The sequence below is a fragment of the Budorcas taxicolor genome, chromosome 18 (assembly GCF_023091745.1).
Source record: "Budorcas taxicolor isolate Tak-1 chromosome 18, Takin1.1, whole genome shotgun sequence".
Lineage (NCBI taxonomy): Eukaryota > Metazoa > Chordata > Mammalia > Artiodactyla > Bovidae > Budorcas > Budorcas taxicolor.
The window spans coordinates 14,685,700-14,705,550 of NC_068927.1; the positions used below are offsets into that span (position 1 = coordinate 14,685,700).

The window sequence follows — 19,851 nt, forward strand, 5'->3', positions numbered from 1 at the left end:
AACAAAAACACACACAGTGCCAGCCCAGCCAGCAGCTGGAGGACAGCCACTTCTCACTCCTTCACACGTATCCATGTGAAAACAGATATCTGTATCTTTGAGAACATTCCTAAAAAAGCATGTATTGCTGGTAACCCAGAAAAGAACCAAAAAGTTGTGGTTTGGTTTTGAGTTTGGCTTGTTATTTCAAGATCATCTTGCCTAAATGATCTGTGACAGTTTTCACAAACCTAAATCCTGTAGGTTAAGTGAAATCATGATTTTCAAATAGTCTAAGCAAGAACTGTAATTTTTAAGTTCTCATGTCCCATGACTTTGGGGTCTTTCTGAGGTTGAACCCAAGCTACACAGTGGTTCAGGTCAAGGTTACACCAGGCGCCACCACCGTCACAGCCCTGAATACAGGACTCACTTTTTCACCTAGATGGGGGCCCTGCATGATGTGACAGGTTCCCACTGGTGACCAGCCTGCTGTCAACTCTGCTGCCCCCAACCTTACCCTTTTCCTGTGGGCCCACAGGCTTCACCTCACTAACCGTGACAGCTAGACTTCTCTCTTCGGCGGCTGTGACAGCAGCGTCTTGGCCTCCTCCCTCCTTCACTGTGAGCTCCTGCAGTCTGCTGGGGGGACACAGGACCACTGTCATCCTTCTCTCACTGTCATCGGGGCACTATGAAATGGCACGGCCAGGCCAGGCCGCCAGGCCAGGAGAGTCTTCTCATTTCCAACTGCCTGTGTCACTGTCTCACCCCCACCCCCAAGGTGCCAGGGACCCCATTCTAGCACTCGCCCTGAGATCACCGAAGCATCCTCTAGGAGAGGCCTCAGCACTGTTTCCCCCACACCCATGGCAGCCTGTGGGAGCTTGCCTTCCAATAGAACTGTGTGGAACTCTGTGAACAGGAGAGACATTCCATGGTGATGCGGCCATCTGCCCGGGCTCCCATACCCACACAGACCCACACCAGTGCTCTGTTGTTGTTCAGTCACTGTCGCGTCTGACTCTGAGACCCCACAAACTGCAGCACACCAGGCTTCCCTGTCCTTCACTATCTCCCAGAGTTTGCTCAAACTCATGTCCATTGAGTCGGTGATGCCATCCAACCATCTCATCCTCTGCCGCCCCCTTCTTCTCCTGTCCCCAATCTTTCCCAGCATCAGGATCTTTTCCAATGAGTTGGCTCTTCTCATCAGGTGGCCAAAGTATTGGAGCTTCAGCTTCAGCTCAGTCCTTTCAATGAATATTCAGAGTTGATTTCCTTTAGGATTGACTGGTTTGATATTCTTGCTGTCCAAGGGATTCGCAAGAGTCTTCTCCAGCACCACAGTTGGAAAGCACAAATGCGTTATCATACGTATAAACTATGTCTGTGGCATTAAAACTTCATGAGGGGGTATTAGGGGGAAAATGTCTACAACGGCTCTTTGGAAGGAGATGATAATGAATGAAAGAAGCCAGGTTAAAAGAGCTACATGCTAAGTAATTCCATTTACTGGACATTCTAGGTAAGGCCAAACGATGGAGATGGAGGGATGGAGGGCCATCTGTTTGGATGGAGGCCAAACGATAGGGATGGAGGACAGAGGAGTGGTTTAAGAAGGGGCAGCACCAGGGATTTTGAGGAGGATGGAACATTCTATATCCTGACCATGGTGCCTGTTCACAGCTCTGTGTGTTGGTAAACTTAAACACATGTACTTACACTAAAAATTTACATAAAGTACATCTCAAAGAACCTAGCCAAGAAATAAAAAAGGACAGCTCAACCATTCCCACAATAGTGCCAAGCTACCAGCCCTCCTTCCCCCAAGTTTCCTCTGCTGGGAAGGAGCCTGAGAGGCAGCCTTCCATCACTTACAGATTTTCAAGTCAAAGTGGGGGAAAGTTCTGAAAACTTTACCCTAGAGGCATAGGGTTGGTTTCACCTTGCTGGCTGGGGTCACGCAGCATGCAGTGACCCAAAGGGCCCACTAGAGGGTGGGCTATAAAGGGACCTGGTCACAGGGAGCAAAAGCCCCCAGGCCTGCCAAAGCAGCCCCCTGCAGTGGGGAAGGGCGAGCACGGTGCCTTCGGGGATGGGAAATGAAGTGACACCCCAGATGGAGGGCAGAACTCAGCCCCAACCCTTCTCAGGAATCCAGGCCCAGCTGGATGGGAATGTGATGTAGTTTTACTTTCTACACTATTTGAATTTTTCACAAGAATATTACTCTTGTAAACAGGTGAAAATAATACATAAATGAGCTCCGCAGCTGTCTATTCAGCCACTGAGCACATCCCTGCCCTTATCTATCCCACTCTTCGGTTCTCAGAAATGGCAACTTAGACTTCAAACCAAGAGAACCCACTGCAGCCCTGCCCCTGGGGAGAGGGTACAGGTCCCAGACCAAACGGAGGGATCCAGGGGCCTACCATTGTCTGGGTTCCCAAGGGTCACTCACCACTCTGTTCCATAACTGGGAAAATCACAACTATCCAGACCGGGTGTAAGAAGCACAGGCCCCTCAGGGAGGCCCCACCCCCACACTGGTGACCCAGTCCCCTCTGTCAACCAACAACCACTCTCCTGTGATTGGCCCTTGCCCACATCCAGAGCCCATGTCACTTAGGGCTCCAGGCTCCATCTGAATCATAACCCAAAAGAAACAAACTACAAAGCACACAAGATTTCGAAAGCTGCTTTATGGAGAAACAGCATCCCAAGGTTGTCGAGTCCAGGTCACAAGTCAAACCTTCCTGGGGTCCTGACCCTGCCCCACCCGGCAAGCCAGAGCAGATGCCTGAGAGTGATCACAGCCTCCATCTCAACTGCTGTCTTCATCACTTGGGGGGTGGGGTTTCAAGATCAAACAGGATGCATGTTTTTCTTCTCCAAGCGGGCTTCATGATCTCAAACCACAACCAAAATTAGAATTAGGCTAAAAAAAAAAAAAAAGCAAAGGGTTCTTATCCCTTCACATGTTCTGGCAGGTCTCCCTGCAAGCACAGAAAGGACCCAGAAGAAGGCTACTTTTCTGCTGGAGCCTCAGGTGTCACTGCTGGTGACCCTGGGCCCCGGAAGGCTGGCCTGCCGGCTGCTGAGCTATAAATAACACAGCACTCCATGTGGTTCCCATTCACAGTATCAGGCAAACTGACGGCATATGGCTTTCTTCTCTGTCTAAATAGTTCTGAGAACACACAAAGTACACTGCAGATCTTCTCCCAAAAGTGAAGACAGAGAACGTATCCTATGTTAACACTGGGATGGACTCCGTGAATTGAGGCATCTTACCCTCAAGGCAGGTGAGGGCTACATGAGAACACTCACAGAAGGATTCTTAAAGGTTAAAACATGAAAGTATCCAGGAGAACACAGCTATCGAGTCACAGTCAGGTGCTCCCAGTCCACACTTGAGATACCACAGTCACAAGGAACTCAGGGAATTCCCCAAATGACAAGGGGCTGAGCAGCTTTCTGACCTGCTCCAGCTCAGCTCACAAGCACTAAAAAGACCTTTCAGCGGCAGTGGGAGAAAGCCCAGGCAACCTGAAAAGTGAAGGCAGTCCTGAAGTGTCAAACAAGAGGGCGGCTGGCTGAGGGAGGGGTCTGGCCATCTGGGAAAGACTCCAAGTTGTCAGTGAGAAAGGCAGGACAGCTTCACCCCTGGGCTTGTTCTGCAGGCAGTGGGAATGTAGCTAGTTAGACAGCTGTGTGCTTTCCCACCCTCCTCATCAGCCAGGGACACAGGTACCCTGCACAGAGCGGGGACACCAGGCCTGGTGTCAGGGCCGGAGGGGACAAGGGGAGGAGCCGGGCAGCAGTGGCCTGGAGCACAGCCACAGTGAGCTGGACTGTCCCAGAGGAGGGGCCAGGGCAAGGCTAGGAAGGGAGGTTCCAGTCTGAACCGACAGAGGAAGGAGATTGAAACCCTCCCACCACAATGCCCCTAAACCTGTTCTCACCCACCATTAGATGCTGGAGCTCTGAGCCCCGGGAAGCATGGGGGGAGGGCGAGGAACAGATCCGGGTATAGTGCCAGGCCTACATCATGAAGCCAAAAAATAAGGTCATTTGACACAGCCTCACACCGAACACCTCCAGCCCCAACATGAAGAATCCCCGTGACCCATGTCTGAAATCTCCAATCACGTTTCTAATCGACTCCCAGAGCGTGGAGCCCTCCAGGTATGCAGAGAGGTATCCCTCCACCCCATACCCAACCTCACGGCAGCAAAAGTGGCAGTTAAGGTGATGCCCACCATGGGGAACATTCAAAGACCACCCGAGGTCCACCTGCCACCCCCAGATCAAGCCCCACGGGAGCATGGCCAGGCCCCAACCTAGGTCATTAGAGATCCCCACTGGAACCGGCTTTATCAAAAGCCTCAGGCAACACCCTCTGCCTTTTTGAATCCTTGCCTACAGTGAGTTAACTGGTTGGAAGTTCCCCTCCTGGGCCGGCTGACCATCCACCATGATGGGGAGTGGCCGGTACTGGGTCTGTGCACAGAACTGCCAGTCTGCACACCTCACCTACTGAACTGTAAACTAAGTACAGCTGGGCGACAAGGAGACCTCTGGGCAGATGACAAGCCCACACCCTTCACTCCTACTGCCCTGCCCGGTGACACCCAGGCTGCTGCCACCCACAGGCCCCACCTGACACCCGAGACGGAGGCCAACGTGAATGCGGCCAGCAGCCCAAGGTTATTTTAGTCACTGTTAGTGGCAACCATGCATAGGCCAGACACTAGAGGCAGGATAGCATTTAGTTTAGGATTGGTTTTTAATCAGAAGTGCTCATCTTTACAATGCTGGGGGCCTCAGACAGAGACAGTCCCTTAGCTCTGGGTAAAACACGCATTTTCTTGATTTTATTTAAACAATGGTGAAACCTAGAGAGGAACAGCCTAGCGCCCAGCTGTCCTCCGTTTTCACTGTCCTCAAGGCTTTGTGGCTGCACCATCGGAGACAGCCACGCTTGGCACAAGAGAAGAACAGCCGCGCTATGAGAGGGGGGAGGGCAACAGGCTTTGAGGCTCAGTCCTGCGAGAGATACAGAAACTGGGACCACGTCCCCACCCGACCGCGGGTCCTGCTGGAAGGACCTGGGAGGTGTGCGGTGGTGTCTCTGATGAGACTCGGCTGATGGTGCCTGGCAATGGCCCAGGGCGGCCCCCACAGAGTCCTGGTCCTGGGAGGGTTAGTTTCCATTTCAGGGCCATGCCCAGAGCTTGTTGCTTCTGAGCAAAGGAAGGCAGGCCCAAGTAGCCAAATGGACTGAAGCAGGGACTGAAGTTATTTGAGAAAAGGGCCAGTCAGGAAGAATTCTACCAGGAAACACAGGACACAGTTCATGGGGCACCTCAGGTTGGGCTCTACGTGAAAGCACCACAGAGCTGCCCCCTCCCTGGGGCGCCCAGAGTGAGGGCTCAGCGCAGTCCACCCATTGAGGACAAGAAGCTCGGACGCAACAGAGTCCGTCTACCCTGGGGAGCCACCGGCCCTGGCAGGCAGGTGTGGTGATGCTCTGTGGGCTGGAGGGAGGGCTGAGCAGAACTCCGGCAGGTCTGTGCCGGGGCACATGGGGCTCCATTCTTCAGGGGATGGCAAGATCAGGCCTTGCCGGGGTTCCCAAATGCAGGGTCAACACGACAACGGGGACAGCGCCAGCGGAAGAGTCAGTGGCCGGCGTCTCCACGCTGGAGGGGCCTGGTCCCCTGACACTTCCAGAAAGCTGCCCTCTCCCGCAGAGGGGTGTCAAACACCCAGCACGACCCCTCCCGATGTTCCGCCCCTTTCAAGAGTGGCATCTCGCAAACCACGCAGGGGAGCAGACGTGGGTCATCTCCGAGGGGCCCTGTCCCTGTTCTGAGACTGGCGGCTGCAACTCAGTCTCACACCAGTGAGTGTGGGGTGGGGGAGCAGGGAGGGCGCGCAGTGACTGCCTGTCGTAACAGCTGCAGCGCAGGTCTCGGCTAAACCTGAGAGAGGCATGGCAGGCACCCTGTGCTGCGGGGAGCAGGGCCAGGTGGCGCTGGACCAGGGCCACCGAGCTGCCGGACGGCCTGCAGTGGGCATCTCCTCGTGACCTGTATCACCAGCCCCATTCACTGATCTTGGAAACTGAGATCGGAGTTATGTGCATTTGTCTAAAATCCAAGTGAGTAGGTGGAGAAGTGGGTCTCGAGCCCCACCCCATCTCCCTGGAGCTCCTATTCTGCACACAGCGCCCCCACCCGCCCAGGCTGCATGGAAGCCAGCGTGGCCCTCTGGCTTGCTCCCCGCAGAGGGGATGGTGGAGCCAGCATGCCTCCCCCAGGACTCCTTCCACGAGCTGGAGGCAGCAGACCCCACGCATGCCTGTGCTCTCCCTAGAAAACAGCCAGTCTCTCCAGTTCAGTCCCTACACGCCCCATGGCCCATCCTCCAGGTCAGCTTGTTCTGGTTCTGTTGCTTTTTTCAAGACATGCTCAGCCCTCCTGTTGCTACTGGCGGATATGCAGGTGTGCGGTGCGCTCTGTGGAAAGCGTCTGGGCGGCAGCGCCGAGGCTCCTGCGAGCAGGGGGGTGTCAGGTGTTGGCCAAGTCCCCCCGAGCGCATGCTGCTGCCCTCCCAGCCCTGAGCCACCCGCCGAGGGGAGGCGGACCGTCAGGAGGTGAAGGACTGGATGTTCTTGAGCATCTCCTCAAAGGCCTGTGGGGACGGGGCGTCTGCGTTCCGGAAGGCGGCCTGGACCCTGCTGTACAGGCTGAAGGACTTCAGCTCCAGCCAGATGAACCCGAAGCGGTCCTCGTCAAATAGGACGAAGACCCCAGGGGTGCGCTCAGGGCTGGTGAAGCCGTGGCCGGCGATGAGGCCGGTGCCGTAGAAACTGAACAAAAATAAGAGAGTGTGGGGAGAGAGGGTGAGTGGGGCCCTTGAAGGCATGTGGTGGCCCAGGCCTAACACCTTGTGGTCCAGGACATTCTGGAACACCCCCACCCCCCGCCAGACATCCAACGTGGGCTACGTCCACCATCCTCCAGCAGTGGGCAATCCACGGAGTCTGGCTGGTGGGTTCCGCACCTTCCAGGAGGCTGGTGTTCACTTAGAGGGCATGAGCAGGCCTGCTGCTTCGCCCCGGATGGCTGGGCTCACCCTGCTGACTGCAGCTTTCTACCAACTCACCCAACGAAAGGATGAGGGTCTCAGGCAGCTCCCCCCGGTACTGCTGCCCCAAAGTGTACATCTTCATGGCACAGACCCAGGCAACAGAAACCTCAGTTCCTGGGATAGTCATGTACACATGTGAACAACTCAAATGTAGTCAATGACTTATCTGCATGTAAAAGCAAAACTTGCAAATACCCGTTACAACCACGTTTGGAGACTCAGGCCCTAATGCGTTTATGTCTTTCTTACAAAGAACTCAGTGTTTCTGACAGATGACGAGGAGTTGGGACTGGCCTGACCCTCCTAGTGTGTGGAATAATGCCCAGGACCCCACCTCTGCCTACCACACTGAGGCTCTGCTGGGCAGGAGGGGACTGCAGCCCTGCACCTGAGGGCCTGCAGCTCAGATGGCTCCTGGGCACCAAACTTGGACACACAGAAACATGTGCTGCAGAGGCTCTGCAGCTGGGCCAGGGAACACACGCACCCCTCCCAGACGAGCCCCTGACATCCAGCTTGGGGTGGAGACCCTCTGGTGACATAGCGGGGGCTGGACCAGAGCTTCCAGGCCGGCTCTGCCCAAAGGCTCTGAGCTGGCCTTGAGATGCTGAAAGTTGTCAAGTTTCCCAGGGATGAGAGATCTGTCTCCTTTATGACTTTCAAAAATTCACAGCAGGTGAAGTTACACTGGAACACTATTGTGTACACCTCCCTCTGGAAAACCCATATTCAGCCTCTTTGATCACAACGGTATTAACAGGAAGAGGATGTAATAGATTTTGTCTGTCAAGTCCACACCAACGCCTAAATCCCTTTCGGGGAGCTCGGCGTGGGGCCCAGGGAGTAGCATTGGCCACCCGGGACCTGGAACACGTGGGCAGAGCTTCCCATGGTGCAATGCCGGGGTCAGCCCCACCCCAAGCTGCCTCTGTGCTGGTCTGGCAGGGGACCCCGGGAGCCCACGCCCCGATCCTTACCACATCCTGCAGGTCCGGGGATAGTCCTCATTCCTCGAGCTCACGCCCACTGGCAGCACAAACGGCTGCCCCTGCCCCGACTGGGCAGGTGGCTCAGCTGCGGCCGCAGCCCCTCCATCCGCAGGTGCCTGGGCCGGCTCGGTGGGTGGCTCCTCACAGGGCTGGGGGCTCTGCCGGCCGAGGCCCTCGGCGTCCTCGGGCCCGCCTTCCTGCTCCTTCTCCTGCTCCTGGCGCACCTGCTCGCGTACCTCCAGGACAACGCGGGAGAGTTCATTGAAGTCGTGCAGGCTCTCAGCATCAGGCAGCTGGATGCGGTGCCTGAGGTCAATCTCCACCGTCTGCTGCCCAGCAGGGATGTTGGGGTCACCCTGTGGAGCCAGTGTGCAGCCGTCAGCAGGCTCAGAGACCGCGCTGAGCTTCCAGCCCCAGTCCTGCCTCCAGCCGAGGGCGCTTGCTGAGCCTTTCCACTGGTTTGGCAGTGACCCCTTACCAGTCAGAATATCTGATATGTCCTTAAAAAAAACAGTGCCCAGAGCAGGCAGCCTCCTGTGAAAGGCCTTTGAGGACAGGGAATGACAGTACCCACGGGTGACCCTGGGAGGGCCCATAGGCACCCCTACACCGAAGACCTTGGGTGGGAGCCACCCTATGTTGACAGCTGAAGCAACAGAGCCTCGAGAGGTCTGTGAACCCTCCCCGGTCAGGCAGGGCCGGCCGGAAATGCCAGCCCAGACTGTGTGCCTGGAGCAGGAGACAAGGGGCCCTTCGTCCAGGGCCCCCACTCAGCTCAGCAGTCCTCCCGGCATGTTCCTGAGCTGCTAAGGCCCAGACAGGCTGTGGGGTCCCAAGTGCTAAAGCAGAGGATCACCCAGGGAGCTCCTGGAGCCCCGCACCCAGCCTCCCCCCATTAAGTCAGAGCCTCTGTGGTGGGGCCAGCATCAGGGTCTTCTCTGCCTCCTCAGGGATCCTGGGGTGTGACCAGAGCTGAGGGCTATGCAGGGAAGGCTGCCTTGGAAATGTTCAGAATCCCCAGGGGATCATGTGAAAGGTGGGCCCTGAATGAGGTCTGGGTGGGGCCCAAGATGCCAAGTTCCCAGCAAGCCCCCTGGGGAAGTCTAGGGCCTGCTCTGAGTAGCTGGGGGGCAGCCCGAGCCACCCTTTGCCAGGATTATGTGATCACGTCCACGTGCTGCTGGGCCCAGCAGGGTGGCCCCCGGGACCCACCGTGATCTTCGTGCCCCTGGCATGCTTCCCGTGGAAGCTGAGCATGACGATCTCCAGGCCGTGGCTGCCGTAGGTGCCCTTGAAGAGGCCCGGCCTGATGAGGTCATCCGGGCGGCTGGGCGGGAGGTAGATGCGGCGGTAGGTCAGGCAGTTGCTGTTGGGGGTGCGGGGAGGGGAGCGTAGTGTGAGAGCATGACTGGCACAGCCCACAGGAGTGGGGGTAGAACATGGGGCTCATGCCCACTGGCTATGCTGCACAGGGTGGGCCACGTTAGGCTCCCCCCAAAGGCCAGTGGGAACAGGGGTACCCCCTCCTTCCTGAACTCCGCTCACCCCAATGCATGGGTGCCTACACACCTCACACATTCTCCAGCACCCTGGGGTGGGGACTCCTGAGGCTGTCAAGGGGCCAAACAGAGGGAGCAGGAGACAGTCAGAGGGCAGAGAGCATGAGAGCGAAGGGGGGCTAAGAGGCTGCCCAGGTGGGCATGGGAAAGGGAACATGAGGCTCTAACATACAGGCCAGGCCTGTGAGAAAACAGCTGGTGGATTACGGTGGTCAGACAGGGAAAAAACAGACACCAAGGTGGGTCAGGAGATAGGGCCTCTGGCCATAGTACCCAGAGAGAGCAGGACTGTGCTCAAAGTACCCATAGGGACCATGTTCACAGTACCCAGAAGAGGGGGACTGTGTTCACAGCACCCAGAAGAGAGGGACTGTGAACACAGCACCAGGGAGGGAAAGACTGCCCGCCCCAGCCAGGGGCTGCACTCACTCGTACTGACTGGTGTAGATGAACTTCATCAGGATGAGCTCCTGCATGTGCTCGTGGAAAATGTCCTCCAGCGTCCGGCCCCACTCCTCCCTCAGCCATGTGCGGAATTCCTTCCAAGAGAACACAGGTCACAAAACCACCCCGACACAAGGGCGCGGAGAGGCTGCCTGCTGTGATGGTGTGTGGACAGCATGAAGACGGAAGCCGGGCAGGAGGGACGGGAGTGCGTGCTTTCATTCTCCCAGCTCCCAGCCTCCCTTCCTGTTGCGCCCGGGGCTCTGGTCCCCGCTTTCCCAACTGCAACGGGAAGGATACGTAGGGACCATGGGCGTCCTTCGTGGAGGCTGGGGCCACAGCATATGTCAAGAGCGCCTGGGAGGCAGCTGTGTGAGCCTCGCTTCCGCGCCAGAAGGCGCCGTCTATGCTGAGCCTGGTTGTCAGGCTTCTGGGGGAGCGGGCACATCAGACCCCTGTGCTGGCCACGTCTGCTTTCTGCAGCCCCCAGTGAGTACAGGACAGGGATGGGCAGGGTGGAGGGTGTGGGCAGACTTTCCTTTTTAAAACCTGTCTTTCTAGTTATGTTCAGTAAGTATATTTGCAAAAGGAAAGCTTCTTAAACAGAGCATCCATGAAGCCCCATAATGCATTGTGGCATCAAGCTATGCGAAGGACATTTAGCGCCTCACTGTTTCATCTGTACATTCAACACAGCTAATCCGCACCCATGTGTTCCTAACTCAGCACAGTGTTTCCAGTGACTATCTAGAATTAGCTCTACAAACAGAAGCAAAAACAATTTACTAAAAAAAAAAAAAACTACTATCTGCAAACTGCTTTAACATGTTACTGCCCAAACCCTGGCAAAGAATAGAAATTACTAGTGACTGAAATAAACAACTGTTAGACCTACAAGGTCAATAAACAATAATTAACTGAATTTTTTATATACTAACGCAACAAAATTGGAAAATGAAAGCTTTAAAATCCTATTTACAACAGCCTCAAAAAACACACCAGAGAAGGCAATGGCAACCCACTCCAGTACTCTTGCCTGGAAAATCCCATGGACAGAGGAGCCTGGTAGGCTGCAGTCCATGGGGTCGCTAAGAGTCGGACACGACTGAGTGACTTTACTTTCACTTTTTACTTTCATGCATTGGAGAGGGAAATGGCAACCCACTCCAGTATTCTTGCCTGGAGAATCCCAGGGACAGAGGAGCCTAGAGGGCTGCCGTCTATGGGGTCACACAGAGTCAGACACGCCTGAAGCGACTTAGCAGCAGCAGCAGCAAAAAACACACAGACTTAGGAATAAATACACAAAGCATGGGTGATACTTCTACTCTGAAAAACCCAAGATGCTGCTGAAAGGGGGTAAAGAGGCCCACAGGTCAGAGACACCTGTGGACCGAAAGACTCAGTATTAGGTCAGCAACTGTCTCAACACCAGGCCAGCCGTAATCCCATCAGATTCTCTGGAGAAACTGCTGAGCTGATTCTGAAATCCCTTTGGAACATACAAAGAAACCTTGCAAGAGAACAAGGCTAGAGGATGCACGCTAATGTGACTGACCCACTACAAAGTGACAGTAACCAAGACGGCGGCTGAGCGGGAGGTCAGATCTAAGGAGAGACCTGGCTGCAGTTCGCTGTGGCCTCATGGTTAGGACTCTGGGTTTTCACTGCCATGGACCAGGCTCATTCTCTGGTCAGGGAACTGAGACACCGCAAGACATGCGGTGTTGCCGAAAAAAAAAAAGAGACTAGAAACACCCACATGTGTCTCAGGAATGGCCTTTCAACCACAGCATCCAAGCCACCCAACAGGGAAAAAGTCTTTCTTTTCCACAAAAGGGGCACAAACCGGACAACCACAGGGAACAAAGAAGCGATCCCCACCAATACAGTAACCATTCATGACAGGTCACAGACCGAAACGTATCGTGAAGCTACCAAACTCCTAAAAACAATCACAGACAGAAACACACTCTCTTTGCAGTCTGGGGCTAAAACAATAACCACAAAAGAAAAAATCTCACAGGTTAGACTTCATCAAAATCAAAACCTCCCACTTATGTGGCTGAACTCATGGAGGAAAGGCCCTTAAAAAAAAAAAATCAAATAGAGAAATAACAGATGAAGATGGAGGTGAGGGAATGCAGCGAGCAAGGATTTCAGCGCTGTCATCACATAATCAGACTGGAGCTGAGAGCCAAGAAACTGGCTTGTGAACTGTCATAATCTTATTTCCTTCGCATGAGGTCAGTCATTAGGAATACCAACGAGGCCCAATTACTCAGAACAGACACACTCACTATGAAATTATCTCATCAGATATGTATCCACAAGGAGAAACACGGGGGCAGAAAATATGTCAGACAAGAAGTCCATTACAGATGCAGGGCTGGCTCCCCATGGCCAACACCCCACCGCCATCGCCTCGTTCTGCACAGCGGCCTAGGAGCTGGGTGCTAACACCTTCCCTGGTCTACAGAACTTTCCAGAGCCACACAGCTAGCAGGTGACAGAATTAAAGCTAATAACCCAAGGCCACATGCTCACCGGTCTCATCTCTGCCACAGCCAATCAGGGCTGGCAGGAGTGCAGCAGGGCAGAGGGCCCCACGTGCCATGGTGGGCTGGTAAACAGGAACCAGCAAATTAACAACGTGGGAAAACGGTCTGAGGTGCAATCTGGAGTACCGTCAGGGCCTTTTATACAATCCCACTTTTGCAGAGTCCAGGCAGCAGTCACGAAAATAATCCCCAGCGTCTCTCCTGGGCGGCTCCAACCAGGCCTGCCTCTAAGCCATTGACCACTCAATGCTCCAAATCACCCATGACCACAGGCAATCTCAGGGCCCCGTTTTACAGACAAGGGCTGAGGCTCCTGGAGGGCAGGTCCCTCGAGCATGTGGTCAAAGGATGACAGGGGAACAGCTGAGCACAAACCCCACGTCCGACTGCAGGACAGTCACACACCTATGGTTGTTACACCAAAGCAAGATGATGGATGGAATGCTGCATAAACTAAAGTCTGCAGAGACATCCCGGGCTGTCCGGTGGTTAAGACTCTGTGCTTCCAAAGCAAGGGGCATGGGTTCAATCCCTGGTCAGGGAACTAAGATCCTGCATGTCACACAGCACAGCCAAAAAAAAAAAAAAAAAACAGTTTGTAAAGAATATTAATGAGACTGGGAAATGTTTCTGGAATACCAGTTAAGCTAAAAAACAAAAAAGAAAAAACAGAAAAACTATCTAAATTAGATAGACCACAGTGACATCACAAAGGCCGAGGGAAATAAGGGATGATGGAGAATGGACTTGCGGAGGCCACCCTGGTGGAGGCCATGTCAGCACTCTTCTCCCTCTGGATTCTGACCATTCTGCATCTGATGGTGACAGTTCAGGAAGTATCATTTTGGGAAGGCGGTGAGAAAGTATGTAAGACAAAGGAAAGCAAAATAAAAGCAACTGTGTGCAACGGAGGGCATCCAGCGCCACAAGCTTTATGCATGGCCAAGCACGCCGCGGGTGGGACCCGCCACCTTCTCCTCCCTTTCCCACCCTGCTCCTCCTCACAGCTCCCCCAACCTCCGATTTCCAGAAGCCTCAGGCCACGGGGTCTAGACAGATAGGGGTGGGTATGATGGCTCAGCCTTGCCATCCCATCCACGAAGAAAGCAGGCACCATCTGCAGCGGGAGTTAGACAACAGGTGCACAGCTGGGGTCAGGGCAGACAAGGCCCTGAACTACCCTTGGGGGCCCCAGAGATGAGGCTGCAGCTTCAGGCGGGGCAGGTAAAGAGCAAGCGCAACACCCCAGTCCCAAGAGGGCCAAGACAGTCTGGACGTGGCCTCGGAAGGTGCACAAAGCTGGTAGGTAACCCAGAGCATGGGGAGGTGGAGGTGGGGGCGGGGTGTTGGCAAGCCTCAGGAGACAGTTTATGCAGAGCAGGCTTTGGGCGTTGATAAGGGCAGAGAAGGGCTGGGGTGGGGCTTCCTCCCTGAGCAGAGGGAGGGGTGAGAGCCAGCAGGGCCTGTAGGGGCCAGGGCTCAGAGCCAAGGACAGGTCTCCGCCTGGAGACAGTGATAAGCACAGTGATAAGTTTACCCTCCTGCCCTCTGAGGCCACCAGGAGTCCTCGACTCCCTTGGGAAGCACCACTGTGGCCCAGAATTTTACGTGATTATCAACCATCAGAGCACTGGGTGGCTCAGGCTTTCACCTTATCTTCAGAGCCATCAGGATTCCTCTCCCCCTGGAGCCTGAAGCCACTCTTTAGGTCGGCAAGACTCAGCTAAGAGTGGGGATGTCTCAGCTGACAAGTGAAGCCACAGAAGAACCCCATCCTCTAACTCCCCACTTGGAGGGAGAGACAAAGAGAGGTGGAGAGATGGAGCACAAGGAGCCAGCAGAGAGATGCCAGCAGAGAGATGCCAGGCAGCTGAGACGGGCAGAGTGACCGTGGGCCAGATGGCGAGCTCCCCACCCTGGGACTCTGGGGCGGACCCCCCAGCACCTCAGGCAGCCCAGCCTCTGGCTGTAAGGGGATTGCCCTGATAAAGCCTCTGGTCTCCCCACAACTCACACCTGCAATGAGACCCCACAGCCCTCAGGCCTCTTGTCAAGGGGCAATGGAGAAGCAGTCAGAGAACCACTTCTACTCAGCGTGTTTATCCTCAGCCTGGCACACACATCCACACCATGAGGATGAGGCCGGGACGCGGCCTCCCTTCACACGTCCACCCTCACGTCACTCCCCGGGACAGCAGGGTCGGCCTCACCTCCTGCCGCCCGCCAGACATCCTGTGGTGGTCCGTCTGGTTGCACTTGGTGGAGAACTCGTCCTTCTTCACGATCTTGAGTGTCCGTAAGACAGAGAGAGGGTCACCAGAGAGCCCTGGTAGCCCCATCAGAGCAGGGGTGCACCAGCCCCTCCCACTCCCATGCCCCCCATTATCCGGGGGCCCCAGAGGCCACCAGATCGCAGGCGGTCCTAGAAGGGTACTCGGGATCCCCTGAGCACAGGCTTCCTTCCCAGGGGAGGCATCACTGCTCCCAGGGGGCATCCCAGAGCCGCACTCTCCTCCTGAGGCAGCGAGGATGCGGGCTCGCTTACTCACTCGCCGGTGGCTATCTGCCAGGCCCATACCCAAGAGTAAAACGTCTTATTCCAAGCAGACAGCCTTGCAAAGGAGGAGAAAAGAACCTCGCTTGGAAGGACAAATGGTTCTAAGTGGAGAAAGAACCTCGCTTGGAAGGACAAATGGTTCTAAGTGGAGGCAGAAGCAGGGATGGCTCCAGCTAGTGAACCTCTGAGGCAGGGCAGCAGCATCAACAGCACCCAGAAGGCCTGGGCCAAGCCTGAACCCCCGCTCCTGCTGACTGGCCCGGGCTGGGGGTGCTGCTGGGAAGGCCCTGGCAGGCAGCTGGCACTGGGCCCCGGGAGCAGCGAGGAGCCCTGGCCTCACCTGGACGTGGCCGTTGTGGGGCCCTCTGTGGCCGTACATGCACTCCACCGTGGCCGACTTCCTCTCCATCAGATGGATTCGGAACAGGGGCTTGAACCGCATTGGGTCGTCCACGTGAGGGTCGTGGGGAGGCAGGTACATCCAGCCAATGATGAACAAGCCATCCACCTGTGTGCAGGTCCACACGAGGGTGAGGGTGGGGTGGGTGACGCACAGTATCCCCACCCTAATCCCCCTTATGATTATACAGTGGAAGTGAGAAATAGATTTAAGGGAATAGATCTGATAGAGTGCCTGATGAACTATGGACAGAAGTTCGTGACATTGTACAGGAGACAGCGATCAAGACCATCCCCATGGAAAAGAAATGCAAAAAAGCAAAATGGCTGCCTGGGGAGGCCTTATAAATAGCTGTGAAAAGAAGAGAAGCGAAAACAAACGAGAAAAGGAAAGATATATGCATGTGAATGCAGAGTTCCAAAGAATAGCAAGGAGCGATAAGAAAGTCTTCCTCAGTGATCAATGCAAAGAAACAGAGGAAAACAACAGAATGGGAAAGACTAGAGATCTCGTCAAGAAAATTAGAGATACCAAGGGAACATTTCATGCAAAGATGGGCTCGATAAAGGACAGAAATGGTATGGACCTAACAGAAGCAGAAGATATTAAGAAGAGGTGGGCAAGAATACACAGAAGAACTGTACAAAAAAGATCTTCATGACCCAGATAATCACGATGGTGTGATCACTCATCTAGAGCCAGACATCCTGAAATGTGAGGTCAAGTTGGCCTTAGAAAGCATCACTACGAACAAAGCTTGTGGAGTGATGGAATTCCAGTTGAGCTCATTCAAATCCTGAAAGATGATGCTGTGAAAGTGCTGCACTCAATATGCCAGCAAATTTGTAAAACTCAGCAGTGGCCACAGGACGGGAAAAGGTCAGTTTTCATTCCAATCCCAAAGAAAGGCAATGCCAAAGAATGCTCAAACTACCGCAAAACTGCACTCATCTCACACGCTAGTAAAGTAATGCTCAAAATTCTCCAAGCCAGGCTTCAGCAATACGTGAACTGTGAATTTCCAGATGTTCAAGCTGGTTTTAGAAAAGGCAGAGGAACCAGAGATCAAATTGCCAAGATCTGGTGGATCATCGAAAAAGCAAGAGAGTTCCAGAAAAAACAACTATTTCTGCTTTATTGACTATGCCAAAGCCTTTGACTATGTGGATCACAATAAACTGTGGAAAATTCTGAAAGAGATGGGCATACCAGACCACCTGACCTGCCTCTTGAGAAACCTATATGCAGGTCAGGAAGTAACAGTTAGAACTGGACATGGAACAACGGACTGGTTCCAAATAGGACAAGGAGTACGTCAAGGCTGTATATTGTCACCCTGCTTATTTAACTTCTATGCAGAGTACATCATGAGAAACGCTGAGCTGAAAGAAGCACAAGCTGGAATCAAGATTGCCGGGAGAAATATCAATAACCTCAGATATGCAGATGACACCACCCTTATGGCAGAAAGGGAAGAGGAACTCAAAAGCCTCTTGATGAAAGTGAAAGAGGAGAGTGAAAAAGTTGGCTTAAAGCTCAACATTCAGAAAACGAAGATCATGGCATCCGGTCCCATCACTTCATGGGAAATAGATGGGGAAACGGTTGAAACAGAGTCAGACTTTATTTTTTTGGGCTCCAAAATCACTGCAGATGGTGACTGCAGCCATGAAATTAAAAGACGCTTACTCCATGGAAGGAAAGCAATGACCAACCTAGACAGCATATTGAAAAGCAGAGACATTACTTTGCCAACAAAGGTCTGTCTAGTCAAGGCTATGGTTTTTCCACTGGTCATGTATGGATGTGAGAGTTGGACTGTGAAGAAGGCTGAGCGCCGAAGAATTGATGCTTTTGAACTGTGGTGTTGGAGAAGACTCTTAAGAGTCCCTTGGACTGCAAGGAGATCCAACCAATCCATTCTAAAGGAGATCAGCCCTGGGATATCTTTGGAAGGAATGATGCTGAAGCTGAAACTCCAGTACTTTGGCCACCTCATGCGAAGAGTTGACTCATTGGAAAAGACTCTGATGCTGGGAGGGATTGGGGGCAGGAGGAGAAGGGGACAACAGAGGATGAGATGGCTGGATGGCATCACTGACTCAATGGATGTGAGTGTAAGTGAACTCCGGGAGATGGTGATGGACAGGGAGGCCTGGCGTGCTGCGATTCATGGGGTCGCAAAGAATCGGACACAACTGAGCGACTGAACTGAACTGAACTGAACCCCCCCACCCCACAGTGAGGACCAGCCACATCCACATCCCAGTCCTGCGGGGACCCAGAGCGGCAGGACAAGCACAGTGTCCCCCGCCATTGCTGCTGCTGCTGCTAAGTCGCTTCAGTTGTGTCCGACTCTGTGCGACCCCAGAGATGGCAGCCCACCAGGCTCCCCTGTCCCTGGGATTCTCCAGGCAAGAACACTGGAGTGGGTTGCCATTGCCTTCTCCAATGCAGGAAGTGAAAAGTGAAAGGGAAGTCGCTCAGTCGTGTCCAACTCTTTGCAACCCCATGGACTGCAGCCTACCAGGCTCCTCCATCCATGGGATTCTCCAGCAAGAGTACTGGAGTGGGTTGCCATTGCCTTCTCCCACCATTAATTAATTATTAATTAAATAACTAATTTAAGTAGTTTATCCAACATGAAACGTGGTAGCTAAAGCTGGTAACACTGCTACATCATTGAAATATGCTGAGAAACAGAAATCACAGTTCTCCCCACCCCTCGCAAAGGGATCAAACTGTGAGGTAATGGGTACCTTGACTAACTAGAAGGGGGACTCCTTCCACGATGTTACTTGTGCCTCAAATCGCCACAAAATACACTTTACAGACCTCACAGTTTTGGTGACTATACTAAGCCAAGCTGAAGAAATTAACTGATTTTTCAATAGAAAATACAGCAGTGAGACCTGGATCCAAGCAAGCCTCTGAGAGAGAGTATCCAGCTCTGAAGTGGGCATGGGGGGTGGGGCAAGGGAAGAAGCCCAAAGACACAAGAAAGAAGCCGGAGTGATTCAGAGAGCGACCCCCAACAGGGCAGCCGAACCCGAGAAGAAATGGGGCGCTGCTCGTGCCAGGGGAGACACAGGAGCCAAAACCAACGAGCGGCAGGAGGGCCTGGCTTAGATCCTGAGGCGGATGAGCCAGCAGCTGAGGGTGGTTCTGAGACGGGCGGGGAGCCTGAGCGTGGACGGAGCCTCAGGTGACCCGGGGACCAGTGGCGCTGCAGTGAGCTGCGGCAGAACCTCACGTGTGTGGGTGCCGCAGTTAGAGACCCGCACTGAAGTACAAACACGGACTGAAAGGGGCCTGGGGTTTGCATTAAAATACTGAAAAGAAAAGGCAAAGGGGCCGTGAATTTGGCACCAGGCAGCTGCCAGGAGGCGGGCATCTGGGCGTCACCCTGCCGCCCTGTGTGTGTCTAGAGTGCCACAAGATGAAAGCGGCGACAGGGACAGAGGGGACAGTCCCGGCACCACACTCAGCAAGCGCACGTTCTCGTGGAGGGCGGGCGCCTCTGCCGCCCCCACGGTGCCCCCCAGCCAGTCCTGCCTCCTCGGGGGCGTTGAGTCCCCAGCCTCTGGTTCCAGCGACAGAGGACGGAACTCAGCCACTAGCCGTCTGAGAGGAGGGCTAGTTGGCGGTGTTCTGTCATGGGCCCCACTTTCCCCTAATTATCCCCTGCTTTCAGAAGCCCTATTACTCAGTAAGAAGAACAATGACCCCCTCCCGCACTGAAACTAAGGAGAGGACGTGCCCACGCTGGGAGCTGTCTGGCTTGTCCCTGGGAGAACATTCTAACAGCAAGGCTTCCCTGGCGGTATTAATATTGAACAAATGTGAAGTGAGTTTCTCAACAGATGTTTCCACTACATTATAAGGAATATGAAGCAATATTTATCCCTAACCAAACCCCACCTGGTGAGCAAAACCCAGAGTCACCAGAGTCACCTGGCGGTCCACGCGAACCTGGCTCCCGGGACCCTGAGAGCCGCAGCAAGGCAGACCCGCCAGCCGTCACCCTGGACTCAGGCTTCTGGCCCGCCGGGTGTATGTGCAGGAAGACGGAAGCAGAGGTGGACCCCAGGCTGCCGGAAGGACCCCGGCTTGGTTTTCCCTGCACTGCTAGCCACAGTGACACTACGGCCTGGGCGCCCGCCTGGAGCTCGGTGAGTACAAGGCCCCGCCTGGCTTCTGT

The 19,851-nt window shown here is 54.3% G+C and overlaps 1 protein-coding gene across 5 annotated transcripts in view; it reads right to left on the minus strand.

Annotated features, from left to right (window-relative positions):
- Window positions 1-2,669: 2,669 nt before the first annotated feature.
- FBXO31 (F-box protein 31) overlaps window positions 2,670-19,851 on the minus strand; it is a 41,361-nt gene continuing 24,179 nt past the window's right edge. For 2 of the 5 annotated variants that reach the window (XM_052656328.1, XM_052656327.1), the window contains 6 exons: window positions 15,591-15,758; window positions 14,904-14,978; window positions 10,118-10,227; window positions 9,342-9,495; window positions 8,118-8,485; window positions 2,670-6,859 (listed from right to left, as the gene is read on the minus strand). In XM_052656328.1, the coding sequence (XP_052512288.1) occupies window positions 6,637-6,859; window positions 8,118-8,485; window positions 9,342-9,495; window positions 10,118-10,227; window positions 14,904-14,978; window positions 15,591-15,758 (1,098 nt within the window). In that variant the 3' untranslated portion in view covers window positions 2,670-6,636. The remainder of the gene's footprint in view (window positions 6,860-8,117; window positions 8,486-9,341; window positions 9,496-10,117; window positions 10,228-14,903; window positions 14,979-15,590; window positions 15,759-19,851) is intronic. The other 3 variants (XM_052656325.1, XM_052656326.1, XM_052656329.1) reach the window with 3 other exon arrangements.